Below are 22,730 nucleotides of genomic sequence, written 5' to 3'. Positions count from 1 at the left end.
GAAAATGTTTCTTTGGCTTCAAAGCCTTCGGGAAGTTTAATGAGACTGAACATTATAAACTCTGAAAAAACAATTGGGAATGGCTTTGCTAATGGTGCCTTCCATTTGTTTGGCATCTCATGCTAAAAGATTTTTATGTCACCTGGAGTGAGCATCACAACAACGTTGTGGGATAGACACTATAGTATTATAGAAAGAGAACTGAATTTGAAGTTAAAGAACCTGGTTTCCTAATTACTACCTGTGAACTTAAGAAGATCAGTTAATTTCTCTGGGCTTCAATTACCTTATCTACAAAGACAAGAGATTGGACCAAATGATTTCTAAGTTCCTTCTCAGTTCTAAATCTATTATTTTATGATCTACATTTTTACAACCATTTTCAAATGAGGAAGCTGAGGCTCAGATAATTCTATTTTCCATCAGTAGTTCAATTTGGTTTTGACTTTTCCAGGTTTAGTGGATCATTTGAAATCTCATCACCATACAAATTGCCTCAGTTTTTGATCTCAAGATCTCAACTCTGTCAATTTGCTTCTCCCCTTGAATGGAAAATCTAGAGTGGAGCAGTTAGTTACTCTCAAAGCCTTCCTTTATAGAGGGCTCTGTACTTTCCAGTTGACTTCATTTTACACTAACAATTCTGCTTGGTTTCTGTTTCATGGAATCCCATATCCCCATTGTCCTCATTTACTTTTAGCCCCCTTCTACTGGATTGTAAGCTCCTTGAGGGCAGGAACTGTATTTTTCTTATTTGTATCCTCAACATCCCCTAGGATGGAGAAATCTTATTCATTCTGTGCTAAGGCACAGTGTCTAGCACATAGGCAGGTGCTTAATAAATGTTTCTTGAATTGAACAGGGATATTTGTCTAAGTTATTACAGTTTAACAGCTCAGTCAGTTCCACAATGATTCAGACTCAAAGTTAGAAGTTGCATGAGAGTTTGGAAGCATGTGAATTTAAGGGGAAAATGAACAGTGTATCTACAAAGAAACTACCATAACCTGAAGAGTTCTGCCCTATTCTTATTTTGTGCTCCCAACTTTTGCTATCCTATCTTGGATATGGTATTTTTTTTTTAACCATTTAAAAAATCCCATCATTTGACATCATCCCACAATTCTATATGCTGCTCCCTGGCAATAGTCTTCTTTCCCAGGCAATCTGGATCCTAGTAGACTCCACTGATTCTTCCTGTAGCTCAAGATTCATTCTCACTTCAACCCATCCTTTCAAGGCAATGTTGCAATGAGACCACCAGGAAATCAAAAGGTCCTTTGACTCTAGAAGAGCATAGAATGTGGAAGCTTCTTCATCACAATATTCTAAATCAAATTATATGAATGAAGTGTTCATTAAATGCTTTCTATGTACAAAACACTGTGCTAAGCTCTGAGGATATGTTTCTTCACTCATCATCTTTGCCAGCTTGCTGTTTTCTTTCCTTGATAGCTCATGTGACATATCTAATAAAATAAAATTTAATACAGATAAACATAAACTCTTACATTTAGGTTTAAAAATCAATTTTATAAGTATCAAACAGATTAGACAGCAGTTCATCTGAAAAAGATGTCAACAATGAGAAGTGACAATCAAAAAAGCTAATAAAAAAACTAACACCTCCCCCTTCCCATTAATGGCAACTTCTTATTCTCCTAATCTCTGTCATTTTACTGTGCCATCTTATATATATACTCTGTCTTGCTCTTACTTTCCCCTGATTTCATCCTTCTTCAGTCAACGCCTTCTCCCCAACTGCCAAGAATGCTCTAATCTGGTTGTTCAGTGTGTGCTCAAGAGAATTCTGGGGGTCTCAGTCTACAAATTCAAAATTAGTTTTCTAATATGGTAAATATCTAGAAATATAACCCACATAGAACTGAATGTGGATCATTTAGTTTTTCATTTTTGTTGTTGTTTGCTTTTTTTCTTTCTCATTATATTCCTTTTTGATCTGATTTTTCTTGTTCAGCATGATAAATATGGAAATATGTATAAGAAAATTGCACATGTTTAACATATATATTGGATTACTTGTTGTCTGGGGGGATAGAAGAAAGGGAGGGAGAAAAATTTGGAACACAAAGTTTTGCAAGGGTGAATGTTGAAAACTATCTACTTATATTTTGAAAATAAAAAGCTATTATAAAAATATAACTCACATAAACAAAAACTCTTTGGACAGATCCTCAATAATTTTTAATAGTATAGAGAGACTGAGAACAAAAGTTTGAGAACCACTGCTGTAATACATCAGACACTTAGTTGCCAAAATCATCATCCTAAAGAACAGGTCTGACCATGTCAATTCTTTCCTTAAAAAATTCCATTGGGATCTTTATGACATGCAGGAACAATTATAAAATACTTCCTTGGGCATTTAAATGCATTCACAATCTGGATCCTTCCTACTTTTCCAGTATTTTTATACTTTCATTTACTCTGAGCTATTAGGCTATTCCACACACATGATACTCATTTCTCCATACTCTAAATCTTGACTTGTTTCCTTTCCTAGGCCTGTAATACTCTCTTTCCTCACCTCTACCTCCTGAATGTTGATGTTTTCCTCTAAGACTAGACTCATCTTTTGTAGGATTTTTCTCAGTTACTCTAGCAGCTAGAATTATCTTCCATTTATATTGTCTATGTCTTGTAGATACATGGTTAGTTGCATAGTGTCTCTCCCTTTACAATATGAGCTCTTAGAAGGCAAGGAATGGTATGTTAGCCTTTCCTTGAGTCCTTTTTGTTTAGCATGGTTGCTATTGTTATTCAGCTGTTTTTCAGTTATGTCTTTGTTACCTCATTTGAGGTTTTCTTGGCAAGGATACTGAAGTAGTTTGCCATTTTCTTCTTCAGCTCATTTTACAGAGGAGGAAACAGAGGCAAATAGAATTAAATGACTTGCCCCACATCATACTGCTAGTGTTTGAGACCAGTTTTGAAGTCATGAGGATGAGTCTTTCTGACTCCAGGACTGGACTCTATCCATTGTGTCACCTAGTGCCCATCATATAGATGGGTTTCTATCTATAGAAACTTGAGAGTCTTTTCCTCCCAGATTAATTTATTTATTTAGAATTTTTTTTGGACTAGGTGAAGGAGGAGTTTTTTTTGCTTCAATTGCTACCTAGCTTTAATCACTGTATGGGTTCACCCTCAGTCAAACTGAGACCCATAGAAGATCTTAGTTTATAAAGGCCAAGTTAAAAAATGCATCCAGAATCATTTCCAGTTATCCTAATTTATATCTGGCCACTGAACTCAGATGGCTCTGGAGGAGAAAGTGAGGCAGGTGACCTCACCCAGCCCTCCCTCATTGAAATTCAATTCATTTGCATATCATGGCATCACCTCCCTGAGAATGAAGAACAAACAACAAATGGCAGAAAACTCTTAATAAATACTTTTTGATGACTGACTGACCGACCCATCTTTTACCTACTTGTTCCACTACAGCTTTTGGAACCAAGTTTCATTGTTAACAAACTTTCTTTCACCCTTCATTTCTTCTGCATTCTACATTTTTGCCTTGCCTTCTGGCTTCATGGAGACTGAGCTTTCCTGATTATGTTTTTGCTTTGTCTTTTTGTCCCCAAAATACAGTTGGGTGACCTAGAAGGCATGTATCCATCAGGTGACACCACTGGTTGGTCTGTGCACAAAACACATTCATGTTTGGTGAACTCTCATCACTTCAGCTGGATGGGATGGGAGCCAAAAGAATTCAGAGAAGCCAAAGTAAGAGCCTTAGGGAGTTTGAGAAAGTGTTCCAGAGAGGCTAAGATGAAGGAAGGTGGCTTTCTTTCTAAAATTTCTGCTGTTCATTTGGGAATGAACTCTTCCTCTGCCACCTGCAGTTGGACAGGCAGACATGTAAGGCCGTGAGGAAGGATGCCAGAGCTGGGTGCAGCTATAAACAGAAAGTCACCATTTTCCCCCTGTGACTGAATTCTTGCTGCAAGCTGAGAACTCTTCCTTCCTCACTCTGGGAGTTCTTTGAAACTGGATCATGAGTGCCCTATTGGAGCAGCTCACAATCTTCAGAGTTAGGAAGCAATAAGAATGACTAGAACCTTTAGAGGGCTTTTTTCTTTTCTTTGAGCCTTTGTACCAGGCTGTTCCTCATGCCTAGAATGCTTTCCTTCTGTCTCAAGGCTCAGGTTAGGTACCACCTTCTATGGCAGAGGCTTTTAACTTGGGGTCAATGAACTTGTCTTTTTTTTTAATTCTTAGATTTATGACAACTGTATTTCAGTATAATTGATTTCCTTTGCATTCCTATGTATTTTATTTTGTGCATTTAAAAATATCATTCAGTGAAAGTGTTCATAGGCTTGCCAAGACTATCAATAGGATCCATGATACAAAAAAAGTTAAGAATCTCTGATTTAGGACTTCTTGTTATCTCAAGAGCTGGGGGAGACTGGGAATAAAGAGAAAGAATTTGGAACTGAAAAGAAAAATAACATTTAAAAATGAATAATTCCTGAATTCCTCCAAAATCTCTTTCCTTGAACTATCTTGGATTTACTTACTATATCATTCCCCACCTCACCCCAAAATAAGAATGTAAACTCTTTGACAGTAGTGTATGTTTCATGTTTTCTCATTTCACCTAACAGGGTACTTAGAAAATGCTTGCTGAATTGAATTAAATTATGTTTTAGCAATGGCTGAATTTAATGAGATTCTCTACAGCTACAGACTGATGTCCTTAGGGCTATTTTGATGACTTTAATGTGAACATGCAGGTGGTGATGAGGGCTAGAATGGTTGGAAGATTTTGCTTAATAGTTCTGGTCTTGGGAAGTCCTTTGGAGTGGAAGATGATCAGAGATAAAGAGAAGGAATTATTGATGGCTGTCTGTAAGATATGAATATACTAACTAGGTCAAAAGATCATACAGACTGCATGAAGATTTCTAGTTATGGAGAATTCACTACTTAGCAGTGCCTTCCACATTTAAATAGTAAAATATTAAGATATTTCACCATATGAAATCCAAATCTCTCTGCCATATCCACTAATTTAGGGATGTCCTGAAAAATATTTAATAACCTTTTTTCTGAAAAAAAATTATTCACAAAACACACCTTCAAGTTTAATTTGCATTATTAACATTTTCTCCATCATTTTCTTAAGCCTAGATAAGCAATAAAATAATAAATCAAGATTTGATTTGTAGCTTTTACTGATTTGGTGTTGATACTCAAGCTGAAAATTTAACAATGTACTTTTAGGAACTGATATAGGTGGGCTCCAACTCACCACTGCCCATTGCACTTAGCTAGTGCTACCTTCTAGTAAACCAGTCTAATCACTCTTTTCAAGACATTGTTCAAGAAGTAAAAATTCAGAGCACTTGTTCCAGCCAAGAAACAAACACTAATAATACCTATAAAAGCAAGGAAATAGCAGTTACTGTTCAACCAACACCTTTTTGTCAACCAAAATAAGCATACTTGTGAAAATTCATTTCAACTAATGGCTAAAGGCATAATGGTTCACTGAAATTACCTAAATCAATTCTTGGACTTGAGTATTAATTTAGGGGAACATCAGCATTAACAATTTAAAAAAATGGATAATCTATAGTAGCCTTTCACTCTTTCTACAAACAGTAACACAAAGATAAAAAGTCAAACAACAAGAGAGAGAGAGAGAGAGAGAGAGAGAGACAGAGAGAGAGAGAGAGAGAGAGAGAGAGAGAGAGAGAGAGAGAGAGAGAGAGAAAGTTGAAAATCTTGGGATATGAACTGGAAATTTTTTATACTTTCCTTTAACCCTTTGGTGCTTTCCTTCTAAATGACTTTCTCTCCCCCCCCCCCCCCAATTTCCTTGTCTTTCATCAGCGGATCAAATTGAGATCTTGGGGGAGGAAAACACTAAAGACCATAAAGGAAGGGACTAAATTGCTGTGAATCTCTTTAAGGACATAAGTGTAGGCTTTGAAAATTCTCAACCCCTTCCATTTCTTCCAATTCAGAAAGCTCTTTCTGAGCCCTCCATTGGACAGTGCAGAGACTAGGAAAACTTTCAGCTTGGTGAAGTCAGAAAAATATAAAAAAATAAGGAAAACCACAAAAGAAAACTGATCAATTGGTTGGGAATGGAGATTCCCAAATATGCTGGTATTTATAATCAAGTATTAACTTCTTATGATATGATAACACTTCACTTATCTTGACTTTTCAGGAATGAAAGATTGTTGTTGTTCAGTATGTCCAGTTTTTTGTGACCTCACTGGTATATATATATATTTTTTGGGTAAAGATACTGGAATAGTTTGCTATTTTCTTTTTCAGTTCATTTTATAGACAAAAAGGTGTTGGTTGAACAATAACTGCTATTTCCTTGCTTTTATAGATATTATTAGTGTTTGTTTCTTGGCTGGAACAAGTGCTCTGAATTTTTACCTCTTGTAAATGAAGTAAACAGGGGTAAATAACTTGCCCAGGTCAAATAGTAAGTATCTGAGATCAGATTTGAACTCACAAAGATGAAATTTTCTTACTCTAGGCCCCTTACTCTCTCTCTCTCTCTCTCTTTCTTTCTCTCTCTCTCTCTCTTGTTGTTTGACTTTTTATCTTTGTGTTACTGTTTGTAGAAAGAGTGAAAGGCTACTATAGATTATCCATTTTTTTAAATTGTTAATGCTGATGTTCCCCTAAATTAATACTCAAGTCCAAGAATTGATTTAGGTAATTTCAGTGAACCATTATGCCTTTAGCCATTAGTTGAAATGAATTTTCACAAGTATGCTTACTTTGGTTGACAAAAAGGTGTTGGTTGAACAGTAACTGCTATTTCCTTGCTTTTATAGGTATTATTAGTGTTTGTTTCTTGGCTGGAACAAGTTACTTTCTTCACTGCATTCCCTGCGTGCCCTTTGAATAAAAACCCCTAAAATTTGCATATAACTGAAACTTATCCCTTAAATGCTGATACTTACATTTTCAATCAATTTTTTGAAACTTAATTTTTAACCTTTTTTAGATTTCAGATAACTGTATGCAGTATAATTTATTTCCTTTGTAATTTTATGAATATTATCTTGATCATTTAGAAATATTATTCAGAGAAGAAGAACATAGGCTTGACTAGACTGCTAGCAGTTACTTATTAGCCTTTCCAAACAAATCTCTGCTTTAAGATTCAGAGTCACCATTAATGAACATAAAACACTCCTGAGATGGCCACTACTTCTATCAAGCTAACACACGACTTTTGTAGTTGGTGAGGATTCTGACTGCATCTTCAATATGCTACTTTGCAGTAGATTAGCTACTAGGTGAAGTTTTTTAAGTTAGTTAACTTAATTTTATACACACGTCAATAGATTGGAGTCTGGTGGTGACTCCATACCTCTCTTTGTAAAAGTACATGAACTTTATAATAGCTCTTTCACTCTTTTCCCAGAGGCTTTTTCACTTTTGGGTTTATGACTCTGTTCTGAATGGCTTAGATTTCTAAAAACTGCTCAATAAGAGGCATATTATATTGTATTTTCTATTTTCACTATAAAAAGTTTTCTGCTATATAATTCATTTCTAGGTAGAATATTTTAAGTTACTTACGGTGCAAAGTGTTTCAAATGTTTTTTCAGAGACAAAGGATCCATCAAGGCCAAAAAGAAAAATAGATGCATAGGATAGCATTCCCCCAAGGATAATAAGGTTGTTCATGTAAGGGCTGGACATCTTTATTAGCCTACCAATAAAAAGAATAGTTCTTATTAGAACAGTTCATTCATTCATTCACTCAATATATCTTTGCTGAATGCCTGCCACGTATAATACTGTATTCTGTGTTAAGTACTGAAACAAGAAAAAGTAAGACATAGTTTCCTACTTGGGAAGTAAAATAGATAGATGAAAACAGTTCAATAATAATTCAAAACTTCAGTAGAGTGTATAGACAACAACAAATTGGAAATAGGAACATTGATTTCTTTCCTTGTTCAGTTTTTTCCAGTAATGTCTGACTCTTTCTGATTCCATTTTGGGGTTTTCTTTGCAAAGATATTGGAGTGATTTGCCATTTCCTTCTCCAACTCATTTTACAGATGAGGAAACAGAGACAATAGGGTTAAATGACTTGCCTAGGGTGACATAGCTAGTGTCTGAGGCTGCATTTGAATTCAGGTCTTCTTGACTCTAGTGCCAGAATTCTATCCATTGCACCCACCTAGCTGTGAAATTTCCTACTGGCATGCTAGAAGAAATTAATGGGCATTTAGTCTTTAGTTAATGGCAACTATCAAAAACAATAATGGGATATTTTTATGTTTTGTAGCTTCTAAAGTGCTTACTTCACAATGACTCCATGATATAAATAGGGTAAGCATCATCATTCCCATTTAATAGGTGATAGAAGTGACAATTAATGAGATTAAGTGACTTTTGTAGACTTGGGATTCATTCTTAGGTCCCTCGATTTCTAGTCTGGTGTATTTTCTGTTAAACATGGTAAAAACAGTGACTTGTCCAAACTTCCCAATTGAGAGAGAACTGTCTAGTAGTAAAATGGTATGCCTTGTTGGTTTGTGAAATGTCTGTAATTGGAAGTATTCAAGTCAAGTTTGGATGACCATTTGCTTATGGTTGAGGTGAAGGAGGGGAGAGTCTCACTTCACTGGACTATGTGACCTCTGAGAACTCTTTCAAAGCTGATATTCTAGGATTCAAGAGAACCTATTTTGCCTTTCATCTAGGACCAAAAAGTTAACAAATTGCTAAAACATCAATATAATTTTCCTTTTCTCATATAGGAAGAGAGGAAAAATTCATTGCCATTGCCCTAGATTCTCTCTTGGAGTTTATTCCTGGATCAAGCAGTGACTCATCTAGGTTCCAACAGCTTTGGTAGCCTCAGAGATGATGTTTCACTGTGGGGGACACAGTGGCTGCCTCTACTTAATTCTTGATCATATGCTGTGTCTGTGAGGTCTGCCTTCACACTGGGTTCTAGGCCAGTGTCATTCAGAGCTATAACATGTATTTAAAGGATGAGGAATGTATAATCTGAAGCTGGTCTTGAATAGCAGCGAGACTAATCTTCCATCTTCCCACCTCCATTCTTCTCTCTCAACTGTCCCTTCCCAACCCATCTCTCAGCCCCAACATTAGGGAAACTGGATTTAGAGACTCTCCATGGAAACTAAAGAGCTATATTTAAAAAATATGTAGCCTAAAATGTGGCCTTGTTTGTCATTTAACAGTAGCCAGATTTCCCTAGTGGGCGAGTTTCTCTGTGGGTGAATGTTCCCTATAAGTTGGAAATACAATGTGTTAGAATGGAGAGAGCTCTGATCTTAAATTTAACTATCCTTTATTCTAGTTTTAACTTTCACCAAATTGCTGTGTGACCTTGGACAAGTCACTTCTTCCTGAGATTCAGTTTCTTCATCTGTCAAATGAGGGGAATTGGGGTAGTTGATCCCTAAGAGTTCTTCTCTTTCTCACAATGGGAACTGTTTGATGACCAACATTTAATATGATTGTACATGTATAACTTGTCAGATTGCTTGCTGTCTTGAGGAAGGGGAAAAGGAGAAAAAAATCAAAATCAAAATCTGATACAAGTAAACATTGAAAACTTAAAAAAAAGAATGTTAAAAAATGAGAAGTGTTTGCATCCTTTCTCCTACTATGTAAATCTCTGGCCCTCTATCATTCTGAATGCTCAGGATATAACATTCAAAGAAAGATTATAATAATGTTGATAATGACTAGACTTTTACATTTATATTTTTAAAAGCATATTGTTCACAACTACCATCAAAAGTAGGTTGCATAAATGTTATGGATACTCAATTTACAGATGGGAAGTCTGAGGGTTCACTGTGGTCAATTCTAGGCTATATAAAAGCAGCACATAAGTTTAGGGAAGATTTGGAGCAGGAAGCAAATGAACAGCTTACTTTTGGTTCCTGTTTTTGATGTTAAAGAAGAGGAAGGCGCTGGCCATGATCATCCCTAAGATTGTGAGGGCGGAGAGAATGCTGTAAAGAGGAAGAGAGATTTCCCGCAGCTGTTCTTGGATGATTGTTTTGTCTTTTGGAGGTTCTGAACCTGAAAGGTCAATAAGAAAAATCAACTTAAGCGAAACACACATTGATTTCCTCTGAGAGTTATTTATTATTGTCATTGTGTCGAACATAGAAGAAATAACAACTGTGACTTGAATACTGAGGATTCTTTTTTAGCCATCACCACACCTAAGCTGGCCTCCTTCCCTCCCTCCATTTTCTCCCTCCCTCCCTCCCTCCCTTCCTTCCTTCCTTCCTTCCTTCCTTCCTTCCTTCCTTCCTTCCTTCCTTCCTTCCTTCCTTCCTATCCTCCTTCCTTCTTTCCTCCCCTTCCTTAGTTTTTTAAAAAATAAAATTCACAACTTACTGTATAAGACATTCCTAAGTATTAGTAATGTTTCCTCCCCTCTCTTCTGCTCCTTTATGTTTGGTATGATAGTTACAGGCAAATTCAAAATCAAATCATTAAATCACATGGCCTAGTAGGCCATAGTAGTATGGCCCTAGGTTTAGGAAGAGCAGACTTTTGCCTTTGACACATACTATGCTTCAGGCCCTGAATCAGGGGACTAGTGTCCCCGAGAAGATGTTATTTTGCATTGGTGGAAAGGATTTCCTTACTTGCAGTTCCCTACACTAATGAATACACCAACACTAAAGAGCTAGAATTTAGGGAGTGGGTTGTTGTTGTTCCTCCTTCCTTCTGAAAAAGGATCAGTGACATCATCTGGTATTAACTTGAGTGAGAATTGTATTAAATGAGGCAGAGGTACACAAAATCATCAGCTTTGCTCCCTCCTCCTGCCATCAAAATCCAGTAAAACTGATTTCCATACAAAAAGTCTTTCATAATCACTTCCAGCAAAATTAGGCTTTTCTTCCCATGAACATTACTTTATGACTCTCTTACTATCCTTAGAAAGGCCAATTTACCTCATTGCATCATGAATCACTACAAGTTGTAGGCTGGGTATAGTATGAGGACCAGGCCAGCAGCCCTTAGCCATTTTTGATTTTCTGGTTGGGTGTGAATGATTCTAAAACCTCTTGATGGCCTAAATCCAGGCTATTGGAAGTAAAGCCTATAGTCAGGGATTTGGAAGAGAGTTACCATTCAGGTTGATGAATTAGGAGGGAGGGAGTTTAGGTGTGCATTGGATTTCCAGTTAGATCATAGGAGGCTGCCATGAAAGTATAGGGCCAGATTGAATGGGATGTGCTGCGTTCCTCAATGAAAATAATATCTCTAGGAAGTTTTATATTATATATATATATCCCTTTACTTCTGAAGTAATTGCTTTAATGAAAGGTTATAAAAAGAAACTGCTGGTAGTCTTATAAGATTTAAAAAAAAAACTTTCCAGAATGAGCTCTTTTAGGACTTTCTTTCCTCAAGCTCAGTTACTTCTATATTTAAAAAAAAAAAATCAAAGAGATCACTCTCCAGAGGGTTCTGCTTTGCCTTTATAGAATGTGGAGCAATTTTAAATTGAAATTCAATAAATGCAGATTGTGAACAATCCCTGGGGTTGTGTGTGTTCTATACTCTGGGCTTTTTCCATGAGTAAATATATCCCTAGAGTTCTTAGTACCTGAAGAGCAAATTGTATATTTTAGGTCCTGAATGGGGAATTAAGGCTGACTTCCTAGCCTGGGCATTGACTTCTTCTGAAATTTTATTGTTGTTTAAAGGCTGGTCAATTAAGGTTAGAAAAGGATCTCGATGAGGAAGGACACTGTAGGTACAAATAAAATATGGCCAAAATGCTACAAGTTTTAGTTAGTTGGTATGGATGATAATTGTAGGAGAACAATATTTTTTGTGTGTTCGGTGAGCAATGGAGGCAGCTTCTCGGATACTACATGAGGTGGGGCACTTTAAAATATAACTTTTAAACAAAATGGACATTTTTTTCATACTAGAAAAAGCTAATTCTCTCAACTATTCATTTTAGGGGGAAAGCTAAAATTCCATGGTGTACTTTAAATATACTTTTCACATCGTAGGAACACAATCTTCACATCTTACCAAAGGTGTACAAATGTCTGACCCTGGCTGTAACAGAGGAGACTTTTCTTGCATGTTTCTCTTATTATATCTAAAAATTAAATCCTGTGAATGAAACTAAGTAATATGACAAAATAACTCATATTAAATAAAAAGTGAATAAGCTAAACAACATAGAAAATAAGTTAAGTAGCTCAGGTAGCCTCTCAGGTAAATTCAATAATTTGTGCACATAAGAAAAATTTGAGGAAATGGTCCCCAAATGTTATTTGGGGAAATAATGCATTTTTCAGGTTGTTTGTTGAAACTGGAATTTTGCCTTTTTGTTCTGTAAGCCTTATTTATGAAATATGAACAATTGGGATTCATTTCTCCCTTCTCTATAGTCCCCAAATGAGCCACCTCTATCCAGGCCTTAGTTTAGCTTGAGGAACGACTGAGGGATTTATATGCTCACTGACTTCAGTATTATCCAGACCCCTTGGTATCTGAACAGGGTCTCCAAGTTGCTGGCTCTATACAGCAGACTGCCCCCTAACCTTGTTCCAGGCCATGCTCCCAAATGGGTTAATGTATATTCCTTTCCATGTACATAGTATAAGGGAGCTGCCTATCCTTCATGGAAACCCAAAGTACTAAGCCAAGTGGCACACTCTAGCAGTGAATATGGTACTAGGTCTGGAGCCTTAACCTCTTATTACCTTAGTTTCCTTAACTGTAAAATGGGGATCACCACAGTGCTTATCCCTCAGGGTTGTTATGAGGATCAAATGAAATAAATTTGCAAAGTACTTAGCATTATATATGGCACACAATAGACACTATATAAATACTTAATCTCTTCCCCCTTCTCTTCTCAAGTGACCTTTGGGCTATTAGAGATAAATACAAAATGTCACATTATTCCTCTTCACTTGATTTTAAAGCAACCTGTCCTTTCCTGAAACCTGGTAGCATCTTCCCCAAACCTGGCTTCTGACTTGAGATTGAGTAAGAGTCATTCAGCACTTTGTCTCTAAGACAATAATGATATTTTGTACTTGTGATTTCATTAGTGTAAGGAATTTATGATGTAGAAACTTCTTCCATGGATGCAGATTAATACCTCCTTCTGTAACTTAAAATTTTAGAGAATTACTGAGACCAGAAGGGTTAAGTGAATCATCCATAGTAAAATATCCTGTATTATATCAGAAATAGTACATGATACACACACTTCCTGATTCCATAGCCACTTTTATCTGCCTTGCTGCCGCATAAGGAGATAAAAATTAGAAAGCTCTTAGTGTAGTGCCTGGCACATAGTAGGCACTATATATATGTTTCTCTATATAGATATGTCTATCTATCTTTCATATGTTAGATTAGATTACTATTATTATTGTTATTCTATAACATGTGTTCCTGGGTTACTGGGGATATTTATACAATATCATATTACTCTTTGACTGAATTTTAAGCAGCCATCATACCTTGAAATCTGATGGTATCATTGATGATTTCCAATGTGTCAGCCACAGCATTGTATTCACCCACCTTCACTTCACTACTATCTGTAGAAAAAACAATAAAAGGATTATATAAAATTCTTTTTTATTTGCTTGCTAAGATGTCTTTTTCCATTTACTCTTTTTTTCCCCAATTGCTACAGATAGAGACTAACTACTAATTCTATCCTCTTTCTTTCCCAATTCCTCTACCTTGAACATAACCTCTTCTACTCAATACCCAATGTCTGTGTTCACTGCTATTGTCATTTGCTTGATTTGTTATGCTTACCATGCCATCCCATTTCTCAGAGACCTCTAGTGCTTTCCAAGTTCATCTAAGATCATCATCCCCTGTTTTAAAGTCTTTCCTCAAATGTGAAGCTCATTTTACATCCCTTTCCTCCCATCTCTTGTTCCATGATCTCTCTTTTTGATAGGCAGATCTCATTTTTTACAAAGAGTGAGCTGGCCCATCTTTTGTTTGCACCCTGAACACACACCATACACATATCTTGTGCTTTCTGGCCTTTGTATCTTTCACAGGTTCATAAGACTTAGAGCTAGAATGGAATCATCTAGTCCCTTCTCCTAATTTTACAGGCCAAGAAAGTGAGGCTCAGACATGAACTTTTAACTTTTCTTTCTTTTTTTTTATTAAAGCTTTTTTTTTTCAAAACATATGCATGAACAATTCAACATTAGCCTTTGCAAAACCCTGTGTTCCAATTTTCCTTCCCTTTCCCCATACCTCCCCTAATGGCAAGTTATGTTAAACATGGTAGAAATATATCTTAAATCCAATATATATATACATATACAATTATCATGCCGCACAAGAGAAAAAGAGAAGCAAAATAAAATGCAAGCAAACAAACAACAAAAAGAGTGAAAATGCTATGTTGTGAACCACACTCAGTTCCTATAGTTCTTTCTTTGGGTGTAGATGGCTCTCTTCATCACTGAACAATTGGAACTGGTTTGAATCATCTCATTGTTGAAGAGAGCCACGTCTATCAGAATTAATCATCATATAATCTTATTGTTGCCATGTATAATGATCTCCTGGTTTTGCTCATTTCATTTAGCATCAGTTCAACCGGTTGGTCATTTCTTATAGAACAATAATATTCCATAACATTCATATAACATAATTTATTCATCCATTCTCCAATTGATGGGCATCCATCCAGTTTTCAGTTTCTTGCCACCACAAAAAGGGCTGCCACAAACATTTTTGCACATGTGGGTCCCTTTCCCTCTTTTAAGATCTCTTTAGGATATAAGCCCAGTGAACTTTTAACTTTTAAGTAAAGTTAAATCCTCCAAGAAAAATATGAATTGGGATCAGAGCATAGAGGAGCTCAAAAAGGATTTTGAAAAAAAGAGAGAGAGAGAGAGAGAGAAAGAGAGGAAAAATTGGGAAGAAAAATTAGAGTGATGCAAGGAAAATCATGAAAAAATAGTCAACAGCTTAACAAAGGAGACATCCATATTAAAAAAAAATACTGAAGAAATTATACAACTACTAACAGCATTAGTTGAAAATCAAACCTATATCTCTGACTCCCAACTCAATGCTCTTTCCACCCCAATATTTTGACTTTCCAAGGTAAGAAAGTGCTTTTACTCATCTCCTCTTCATGCTTGGATGTCCTCCCTCTTCACTAGCTGAATTCCTACCCTATCTTTAAAGCTTACCTCAAAGGTTATCTCATTTGGCAATTTGTTTTTGATTTCCTCTTTCAGTGATTACCTTTCTCTTGGAACTTCACATAGCATTTTGCACTATTTAATTCACATATTGAATATTTTAGACTTGCAGTCAGAATACCTGGTTCTCATGCTTATTTGTTATGTGATAGGCAAATCACAACCTTTCTGATCCTCAATTTTTCACATTTGTAACTTGGTGATAATAAAACATGTGTTACTTACTTCATGGGGAAAGTGCTTTATAAAACCATAAAGAAATGTAAGTTCTCATTATTATTACTTATTATTATTAAAATGCTAATTTTGACATTTGGTTGTATGGATAGTCCATCAATTTGTTCATCAGTGTGTAGATTCTAGAAGGACACTGTATTTGAACAGTAAGCTAGTTTCAGAATTTATTAGGAAACTGCATTTGGCAAATAGCATATTATTTTCAACTATCCTATGTAACCTGCTGAGACAAAAAACTGTCATCTTTTTAATTTCAGTTGTTTTTTCTGATGATATATTATGGATGTGAATTATGTAATATTTTCATCTCTTTTTAAAAATTTAATTAAATTTTATTTTTTTTCTATCAACAAAAGTCTTCTTTTTATGCCCTTTTCTCCTTTCCTCCCTTTTCTCCACTAAGAAAGCAACAAAAACAAAACTTTTGTAGCAAACATGTATAGTCAAGTAAAACAAATTCTCACATTGGCCATGTCAAAATCTTATGTTTCATCCTGTACTCTGAGTCTATCATGTCTCTGTCAAGAGATGGGAAACATGTTTGATCATGAGTCTTCTGAAATCATAACTGATCATTGCATTTATTAGTTACTAAGTCTTTTAAAATTGTTCATTTTTACAAATTATAAAGCTATTTTATTTTTTAAGTAGTATTTTATTTTTTTCCAGTTATATGTAAAGGCAATTTTCAGCATTTATTTTTTGAAAGATTTTTCTTTCTCCTTCCCTTCTCTCCTTCTTCCTAAGATGCAATAAATCTGATATAGGTTATCCATGTGTTATCATGTAAAACATATTTCCACAACATAGTCATGTTGTGAAAGAAAAAAATAGAATAAAAGAAAAAAAACACCATGAAAAAACCCTAAGTGAAAATAGTATGCTTTGATCTGCATTCAGACTTTCCCAGTTCTTTTTCCGAATATGGATATTATTTTCCATTATAAGTTTTTGGATTTGTCTTGAAACATTATATTGCTGAGAAGAGTTAAGTCCATCATAATTGATCCTTGCATAATGTTACTGTCAGTGTGTAAATTTTACAACATTGTTATTTGTAATCTGGGCCTTAGTTTCTTCAACTGGAAAAAAGGTGGGGGACTGGATGTTTCCTAATATACATTCTATCTCTTACAATTAATGTTGTAGTTAATATTGTTACTGTAATCTTTGAAGATTTTCCCACCACCACTGGAAGGCTGCAGTGCATTATCAATGACGATTTGCATTCAACAAGCAAAACAAAAAGTATCATCCAGGATATACATGATCAGAAAAGGAAGTAGGTTCATAGTATAGTGAGTTTATGGTGGTAACAGATGGATGTCCTACTCTGGCAAAAGCCGTGGAGGAAGACCTGTGCTATACTTGGTGGACCCTCTACAGAGCAGCAGACTCAGGTCTATATATCCTGCCCCTTCCTGCCAAAGTGATTTTCCTTAAGTCTTAAAATCTGACTCAAACAATTTCACTCAGTCTCTATTGTCTCTAAGATAAAATGTAAATTCCTACTTAACTTTTAAAACTCCTTACAACCTGACTCAAGCCTAGCCTTCTAGCTCCATTGGACAGTACTCCTTCTCCCACATTCTGTAATGCAGCCAAGCTGTTTCTCTCTTCACAGGTAACATTTTATCTTCTATCCCTATGTCTATGCTAGTCATCTCCCCATGCCTCGAACTTGTTCTTTTTCCCACTTGACTTGATAAAATCTTTCTCTTCCTTCATCAGTACCATCTTCTACATGAGGCCTTCCACAATCCTTCCCTTCCCATTGCCTTTTTTCCCCCAAATTGCCTTACATTGAACTATTTTGTGTTTGAGTTTATTCTCATTATATTCATTATCTATGTCCTTGTATATGTGCTTGTTGTCTTGCTCATTTGAATGTATTTTTCTTGTGAGTAGAGATTCTTTTATCTTTATACTCATGGCCCCACCTAGCACAATACTTAGTAGGTGCTTTAAAATATTTTAAAATTTTAAACTCTGAACTTAAACATTTTCACATAGAAAAAGAGAGAACTGTATAAGAAATCATGAAATCTATTTCATATTGCTTGCTTTAAAGAAAGATATCTAATAAATTCAACTTATTACTTTTATTTATTTACTTTTTTGCAAAGCAGTTGTGTTAAGTGACTTAAGGGTCACACAGCTAATATGGTTAAGTGTCTGAGGTCAAATTCAAACACAGATCCTCCTGACTCCAGGGTTAGTGTTCTATACACTAGACCATATAGCTGCCTCTGAACTTAATACTTTTAAAGTGTTTCTGCTTATTTCTGTTTTCTTCTGTTCTTCCTTCTATTTTCTTATGTACATTAAAAAGGTATTCAAATAGCCTTCTGTTTTTTGGGCAGCTATTAATATTGCTAGTCTCTTTTTCTCCCCCTTTGTGTCCCCTAAGTAAAAACAGAGGAAAATCCTCTACTCCCAATAAATATTGTCAAAAAAATCTACACAGTGGTTATGTCCAAAAATTAAAGTTCTTTCTGTACTTTGAGTCTATCACTTTTCTCTTGGGAGATGAGTAATATGCTTCACCTAGATTCTCTTTAGACATGATAGGTCAATTATTGTTGCTGGGTCATTTTCAGTTGTGTCTGACTCTTTGTGATCCCATTGTAGGGTTTTCTTGGCAAAGTTGCTGGAGTGTTTTGCCATTTTCTTTTCCAGCCCATTTTGTAGATGAGGAAACTGAGGCAAACAGGATTAAGTGACTTGCCCAGGATCACATAACTAGGAAGTACTGAGGTTGGATTGAACTTAATCTTCCTGATTCTAGGACCAGCACTCTATCCACTACACTACTTAGCTGCCTATGTTAGGTCAATAGTAGATGATTAATAAATTATTCACTAAAACAATCATATAAGACAGAGTGAAAGAGATATGTTTTGAGTCACTGGAGGGTGTAACCATATTAAGGACTTTATGGATCAGCATATCAAAATACTGATATACATAATGACTATTTTTTAAATTTTGAATTTCTTTCTGTTTTGATTTTTATTCTTTTCTCAATTACACGTAAAATTTTATTAACATTCATTTTCACAATTTTGAGTTCCAGACTCTTTCCCTCCTTCCTTTATCTCTTCTCCCTGAGAAGGCGATAGTAACCATTATTTATGATCTTGTTCCCCTTTTAGATTGTAAAGGACCATGAGATCAGAGACTATGTCTTATTTAAACTTTGTGTCTCCCTCAGCACCTAGCATAGAACTCTCTATACAGAAAGCATTAAATAAATGTTGGTTGACATTTTTAGACATATGAAAAAATGTTATAAATCACTATTGATTAGAGAAATGTAAATTAAGACAACTTTGAGGTACCACATCATATCTCTCAGATTGGTTAAGATGACAGGAAAAGATAATGATAAATGTTGAAGGAGATATGGGAAAATTGGGACACTAATGAATTGTTGGTGGAGTTGTGAAATGATCCAGCCATTTTGGAGAGCAATTTGGAACTATGACCAAAGGGCTATAAAAGTGTGCATACCTTTTGATTCAGCAGTGTCTCTACTGAGTCTATATTTAAACAAGATCATAAAAGAGAAAAGGACTCACATATGCAAAAATGCTTATAACAGCCCTTATTGTAGTGGCAAAGAAAAGGAAATTGAGTGAATGCTCTTCAATTGGAGAATAACTGAATGGTTTATGAATATAATGGAATATTATTGTTCTATAAGAAATGATGAAAAGGCTGATTCCAGAAAAGCCTGGAAAGATTTACATGAACTGATGCTGAGTGAAATGAGCAGAATCAAGAGAATATTGTACATAGTAACAACTAGATTATGTGATAATCAGCTATAATGGAGTTTTTTTCAGCTGCAAGATGATTTGAGTCAATTCCAATAGACTTGTGATAGAAAGTGCCATCCACATCCAAAGAGAGAACTATGAGACTGAATGTGAATCACAACATAGTATTTTCATCTTTTATTGTTGTTCTTTGTTTGCTTCTTCTTTTTTTCTTTCTCATGGCTTTCTCCCCCCCTTTGATCTGATTTTTTTTTTTGTGTATGTAGCATGAGAACTATAGAAATATATTTAGTAGAATTACACATGTTTAACTTAATATTGAATGGCTTGCTGTCTTGGGAAGGGAGAAAGAGGAAAAGAGGAAGAAAAATTTGGAACACAAGGTTTTGCAAAGGTTAATGTTGAGAGTTATCTTTGCATGTATTTAGAAAAATAAAATACTATTAAAAAGAATAGGCCAGTTCATGAAATATTGCTGAACTGAATTAAATTAAATTAATTCCACTTATCCTAATTTAGAATCCAAACTTTCCTAGAATTTATGCATTTAGAGACTTCTCTTGATACGTCAGAACACAAGCGGTTATTTTTCTGCAGACAACAGCTTTAACACCTTTAACAAGATAGAGGTTTTTTCCCTTTTTTCCTTTCTAGATAATTAGATGGAGAATTCAGTTAGCTTTCCCAAATTTCCTCTTCTCAATTCTGCTTGCTTCTTTCTCCACATGTGGCCAGAAATGACAGGTTATGGGATTATAGTTTTATCTTGACACTAGAAGAGTGAAGCCAGTGACTGATTGCTTTTTTTCCAATCAGAAGGGATAGGTTGGATTTTATTTGGCATAGAAGATGAAGAAGAAGAAAGAGATGAAAAGCAATAGGACCATAAGGAAGAGAGAGCATTCTAAGGATGGAGAAAGGCCTGAGCAAAGACAAATAAAGATTTCTGGAAAGATTCTGGGGCCAATGATTAGTCAGCTTTGGTCTGCAGCATAGACTATGTGGAGAGTAATATAAGAGAGTTTAAAGTTATAGTACAAATGGTCTTTCAGAGTGATTTAAATCCTATTTTATTGATTCCTAAAATTCAGCAAGATCTCCTGAATTCTCTTTTAAAAATTCAGAAAACTTTGTGAAACAAAATCTAGTAATTCTTACTTTTGACTCTTTTGTTCCTTTGATTTTTTTAGGAGGAGAGTGAAATATCCATCAACAACTTCCTCTTCACAAAGAGATTCCATGCCTTTTGGTGAATGCTATAGGATGCTGGCCTGCTGTTATGCTATGCTGTCAAGCCCATTTCTTGAAATGTCACATTAGCAAAACCCAGTGGTAATCACTGTGCTATAGAATTCTCACATTGGACTTTTAAAAGGCTAATGTGAAAGAAAAGGTTGAACTCCAACTGCTCCATGTAGGAAGCCTTTATTTATTTATTTTGGTGGTGGGGCAAAATCACATGAAATATGCAGAATAGCTCAGAATAACCAGAAGGCAGAAGTGGAATGCTGCTTGCTATTATCCTACCAATTCACTGGGTGACACATCCTATCCCAGGTTTCTCTTGTGCCTCTATGATCATGGCATGATGACTTACTCATCCTTTCAGTTCTTGTATTGTAAAAACACAGTAATACTGAATAAATGGTGGGTAAGGGGCAGATAGGTGGTGCAGTGGATAAAGCACAGGACTGAATTCAAATGTGGCTTCAGATACTTACTAGCTGTGTGACCCTGGAAAAATCACTTAGCTCTGTTTGCCTCAGTTTTCTCATCTGTAAAATGATCTGGAAAAGGAAATGGCAGACCACTCCAATATCTTCAAAATAAGAAAACTCCAAATGGGGTCATGAAGAGTTGGACATGACTGAAGTGACTGAACAACAAATAACAAGGTTGCACATAACAAATTTCTTGTAAACTAAACTTAAGGATAAAACAGTAAAGAAAAGGCAAGAGGCATCTTGACCTGCAACACTTGGGATGAAGTTGTCCATGTAATTTGCTGTAATGATGCTCCTGACACAATTTCTAAAAAATGGACCTTCTAAATTTTTCCTCCCTTACCTGTATTTCCTAGACTTCCTACTTTCCTTTGAAATTCAGTTCAAGTATCATTTTCTTTGTGAAGTAGGACTTCCTGCTTTCTCCACTCCAACCTGTGCACTGGCCCAGATACAGGGCCAGGGGAAGAGCAGGAATAGGCACTAAAGGAAATCTTTGTTTCCAATCTTTCTGTTAATGCTTTCTTCCCCTTTGTTTCATCCCCACCCCCATGGGACAGAACTGAGTTTCTGATTTACTCTACCTCTTGGGGTTACTGTTCCCTTCAAAATGGTAGTGGGTCCTGCTCCCAGCATACCCTTACCTTTACTTGGAGGACATCACCATTTATGGATGAACAAAGAATCAAGCTACAATCCTGGTATGCTGGTGAACCAAAAGCTTTACCATTTGCAATATTACTACAATGCTCCCAAACCCTGGCCTTTGTCATCTGCTCAGTGATGCAACCTAAAGACTCTTGCCATTTGCCCTGCAGGTGAAGACCACTAGTCTTTACTAATGGCCTGCAGCTAAATCCTTCTATATGTGTTACCTCTTCCAATTAGAATGTGAACTCCTCGAATGCAGGGACTGTCTTAATTTTCTGTTTTTATTACCAGCAATTAGCATAGTTCTTGCCATGCAGTAAAAGTTTAAAAAAAGCTTTTTCAGTTATACATTCAAGTCTTTTCTGATCATCCAGATGCTAATGCCTTCTGCTTCCAAATCCCCTTGTATCCATTTTGTATATATCTTGTATGTACTTATTTATGCATGTGTTGTCCCAATTAGAAAGTAAGCTCCTTCAATTTGGAATTATGACCAAAAAAACTGTGCATACCCTTTGATCTAGCAGTGTTTATACTAGGTCTGTATCCCAAAGAGATCATAAAAGAGAGAAAAGGACCCACATGTGTCCTTTTTGTAGTGGCAAGAAATTGGAAATTAAGTAGGTGCCCATCAATTAAGAAATGGTTGAATAAGTTATGGAATATGAATGTAATGGAATATTATTGTTCTGTAAGAAGGCTGATGTCAGAAAAGCTTGGAAAGACTTACATGAACTGATGCTAGACAAAGTGAGCAGAACCAAGAGAATATTGAACACAGTAAAAACAAGATTATGTGATGATCAACTATGATGGACTTGGCTCTTTTTAACAATAAGGTTATTCAAGGTAATTCCAATAGATTTGTGATGGAAAGTGCCATTCACATCCAGAGACAGAACAATAGAGACTGAATGTGGAGCAAAGCATAGTATTTTTATTTTTTGTAGTTGTTGTTTGCTTGCTTGTTTTTTTCCCCTTTTTCATAGGTTCTCCCCTTTTGATCTGATTTTCTTGTGCAGCATGAAGAATATGGAAAAATTTTTAGAAGAGTTGCACATGTTTAACTTAGATTGCTTGCTGTC

General features: G+C 35.7%; 1 protein-coding gene across 1 annotated transcript in view; it reads right to left on the bottom strand.

Annotated features, from left to right (window-relative positions):
• Nucleotides 1–22,730, bottom strand: part of GABBR2 (gamma-aminobutyric acid type B receptor subunit 2) — a 780,032-nt gene that overhangs the window by 153,913 nt on the left and 603,389 nt on the right. Inside the window, exons 9-11 of the mRNA XM_051998595.1 lie at nucleotides 13,524–13,604; nucleotides 9,936–10,086; nucleotides 7,591–7,723 (exon numbers count right to left, since the gene is read on the bottom strand). Coding sequence (XP_051854555.1) covers nucleotides 7,591–7,723; nucleotides 9,936–10,086; nucleotides 13,524–13,604 — 365 coding nt within the window. The remainder of the gene's footprint in view (nucleotides 1–7,590; nucleotides 7,724–9,935; nucleotides 10,087–13,523; nucleotides 13,605–22,730) is intronic.

The sequence above is a fragment of the Antechinus flavipes genome, chromosome 1, assembly GCF_016432865.1.
Source record: "Antechinus flavipes isolate AdamAnt ecotype Samford, QLD, Australia chromosome 1, AdamAnt_v2, whole genome shotgun sequence".
Taxonomy (NCBI): Eukaryota; Metazoa; Chordata; class Mammalia; order Dasyuromorphia; family Dasyuridae; genus Antechinus; species Antechinus flavipes.
Note: the sequence above shows the minus strand (reverse complement) of the source record. Positions and strands in the feature narration are given on the sequence as shown.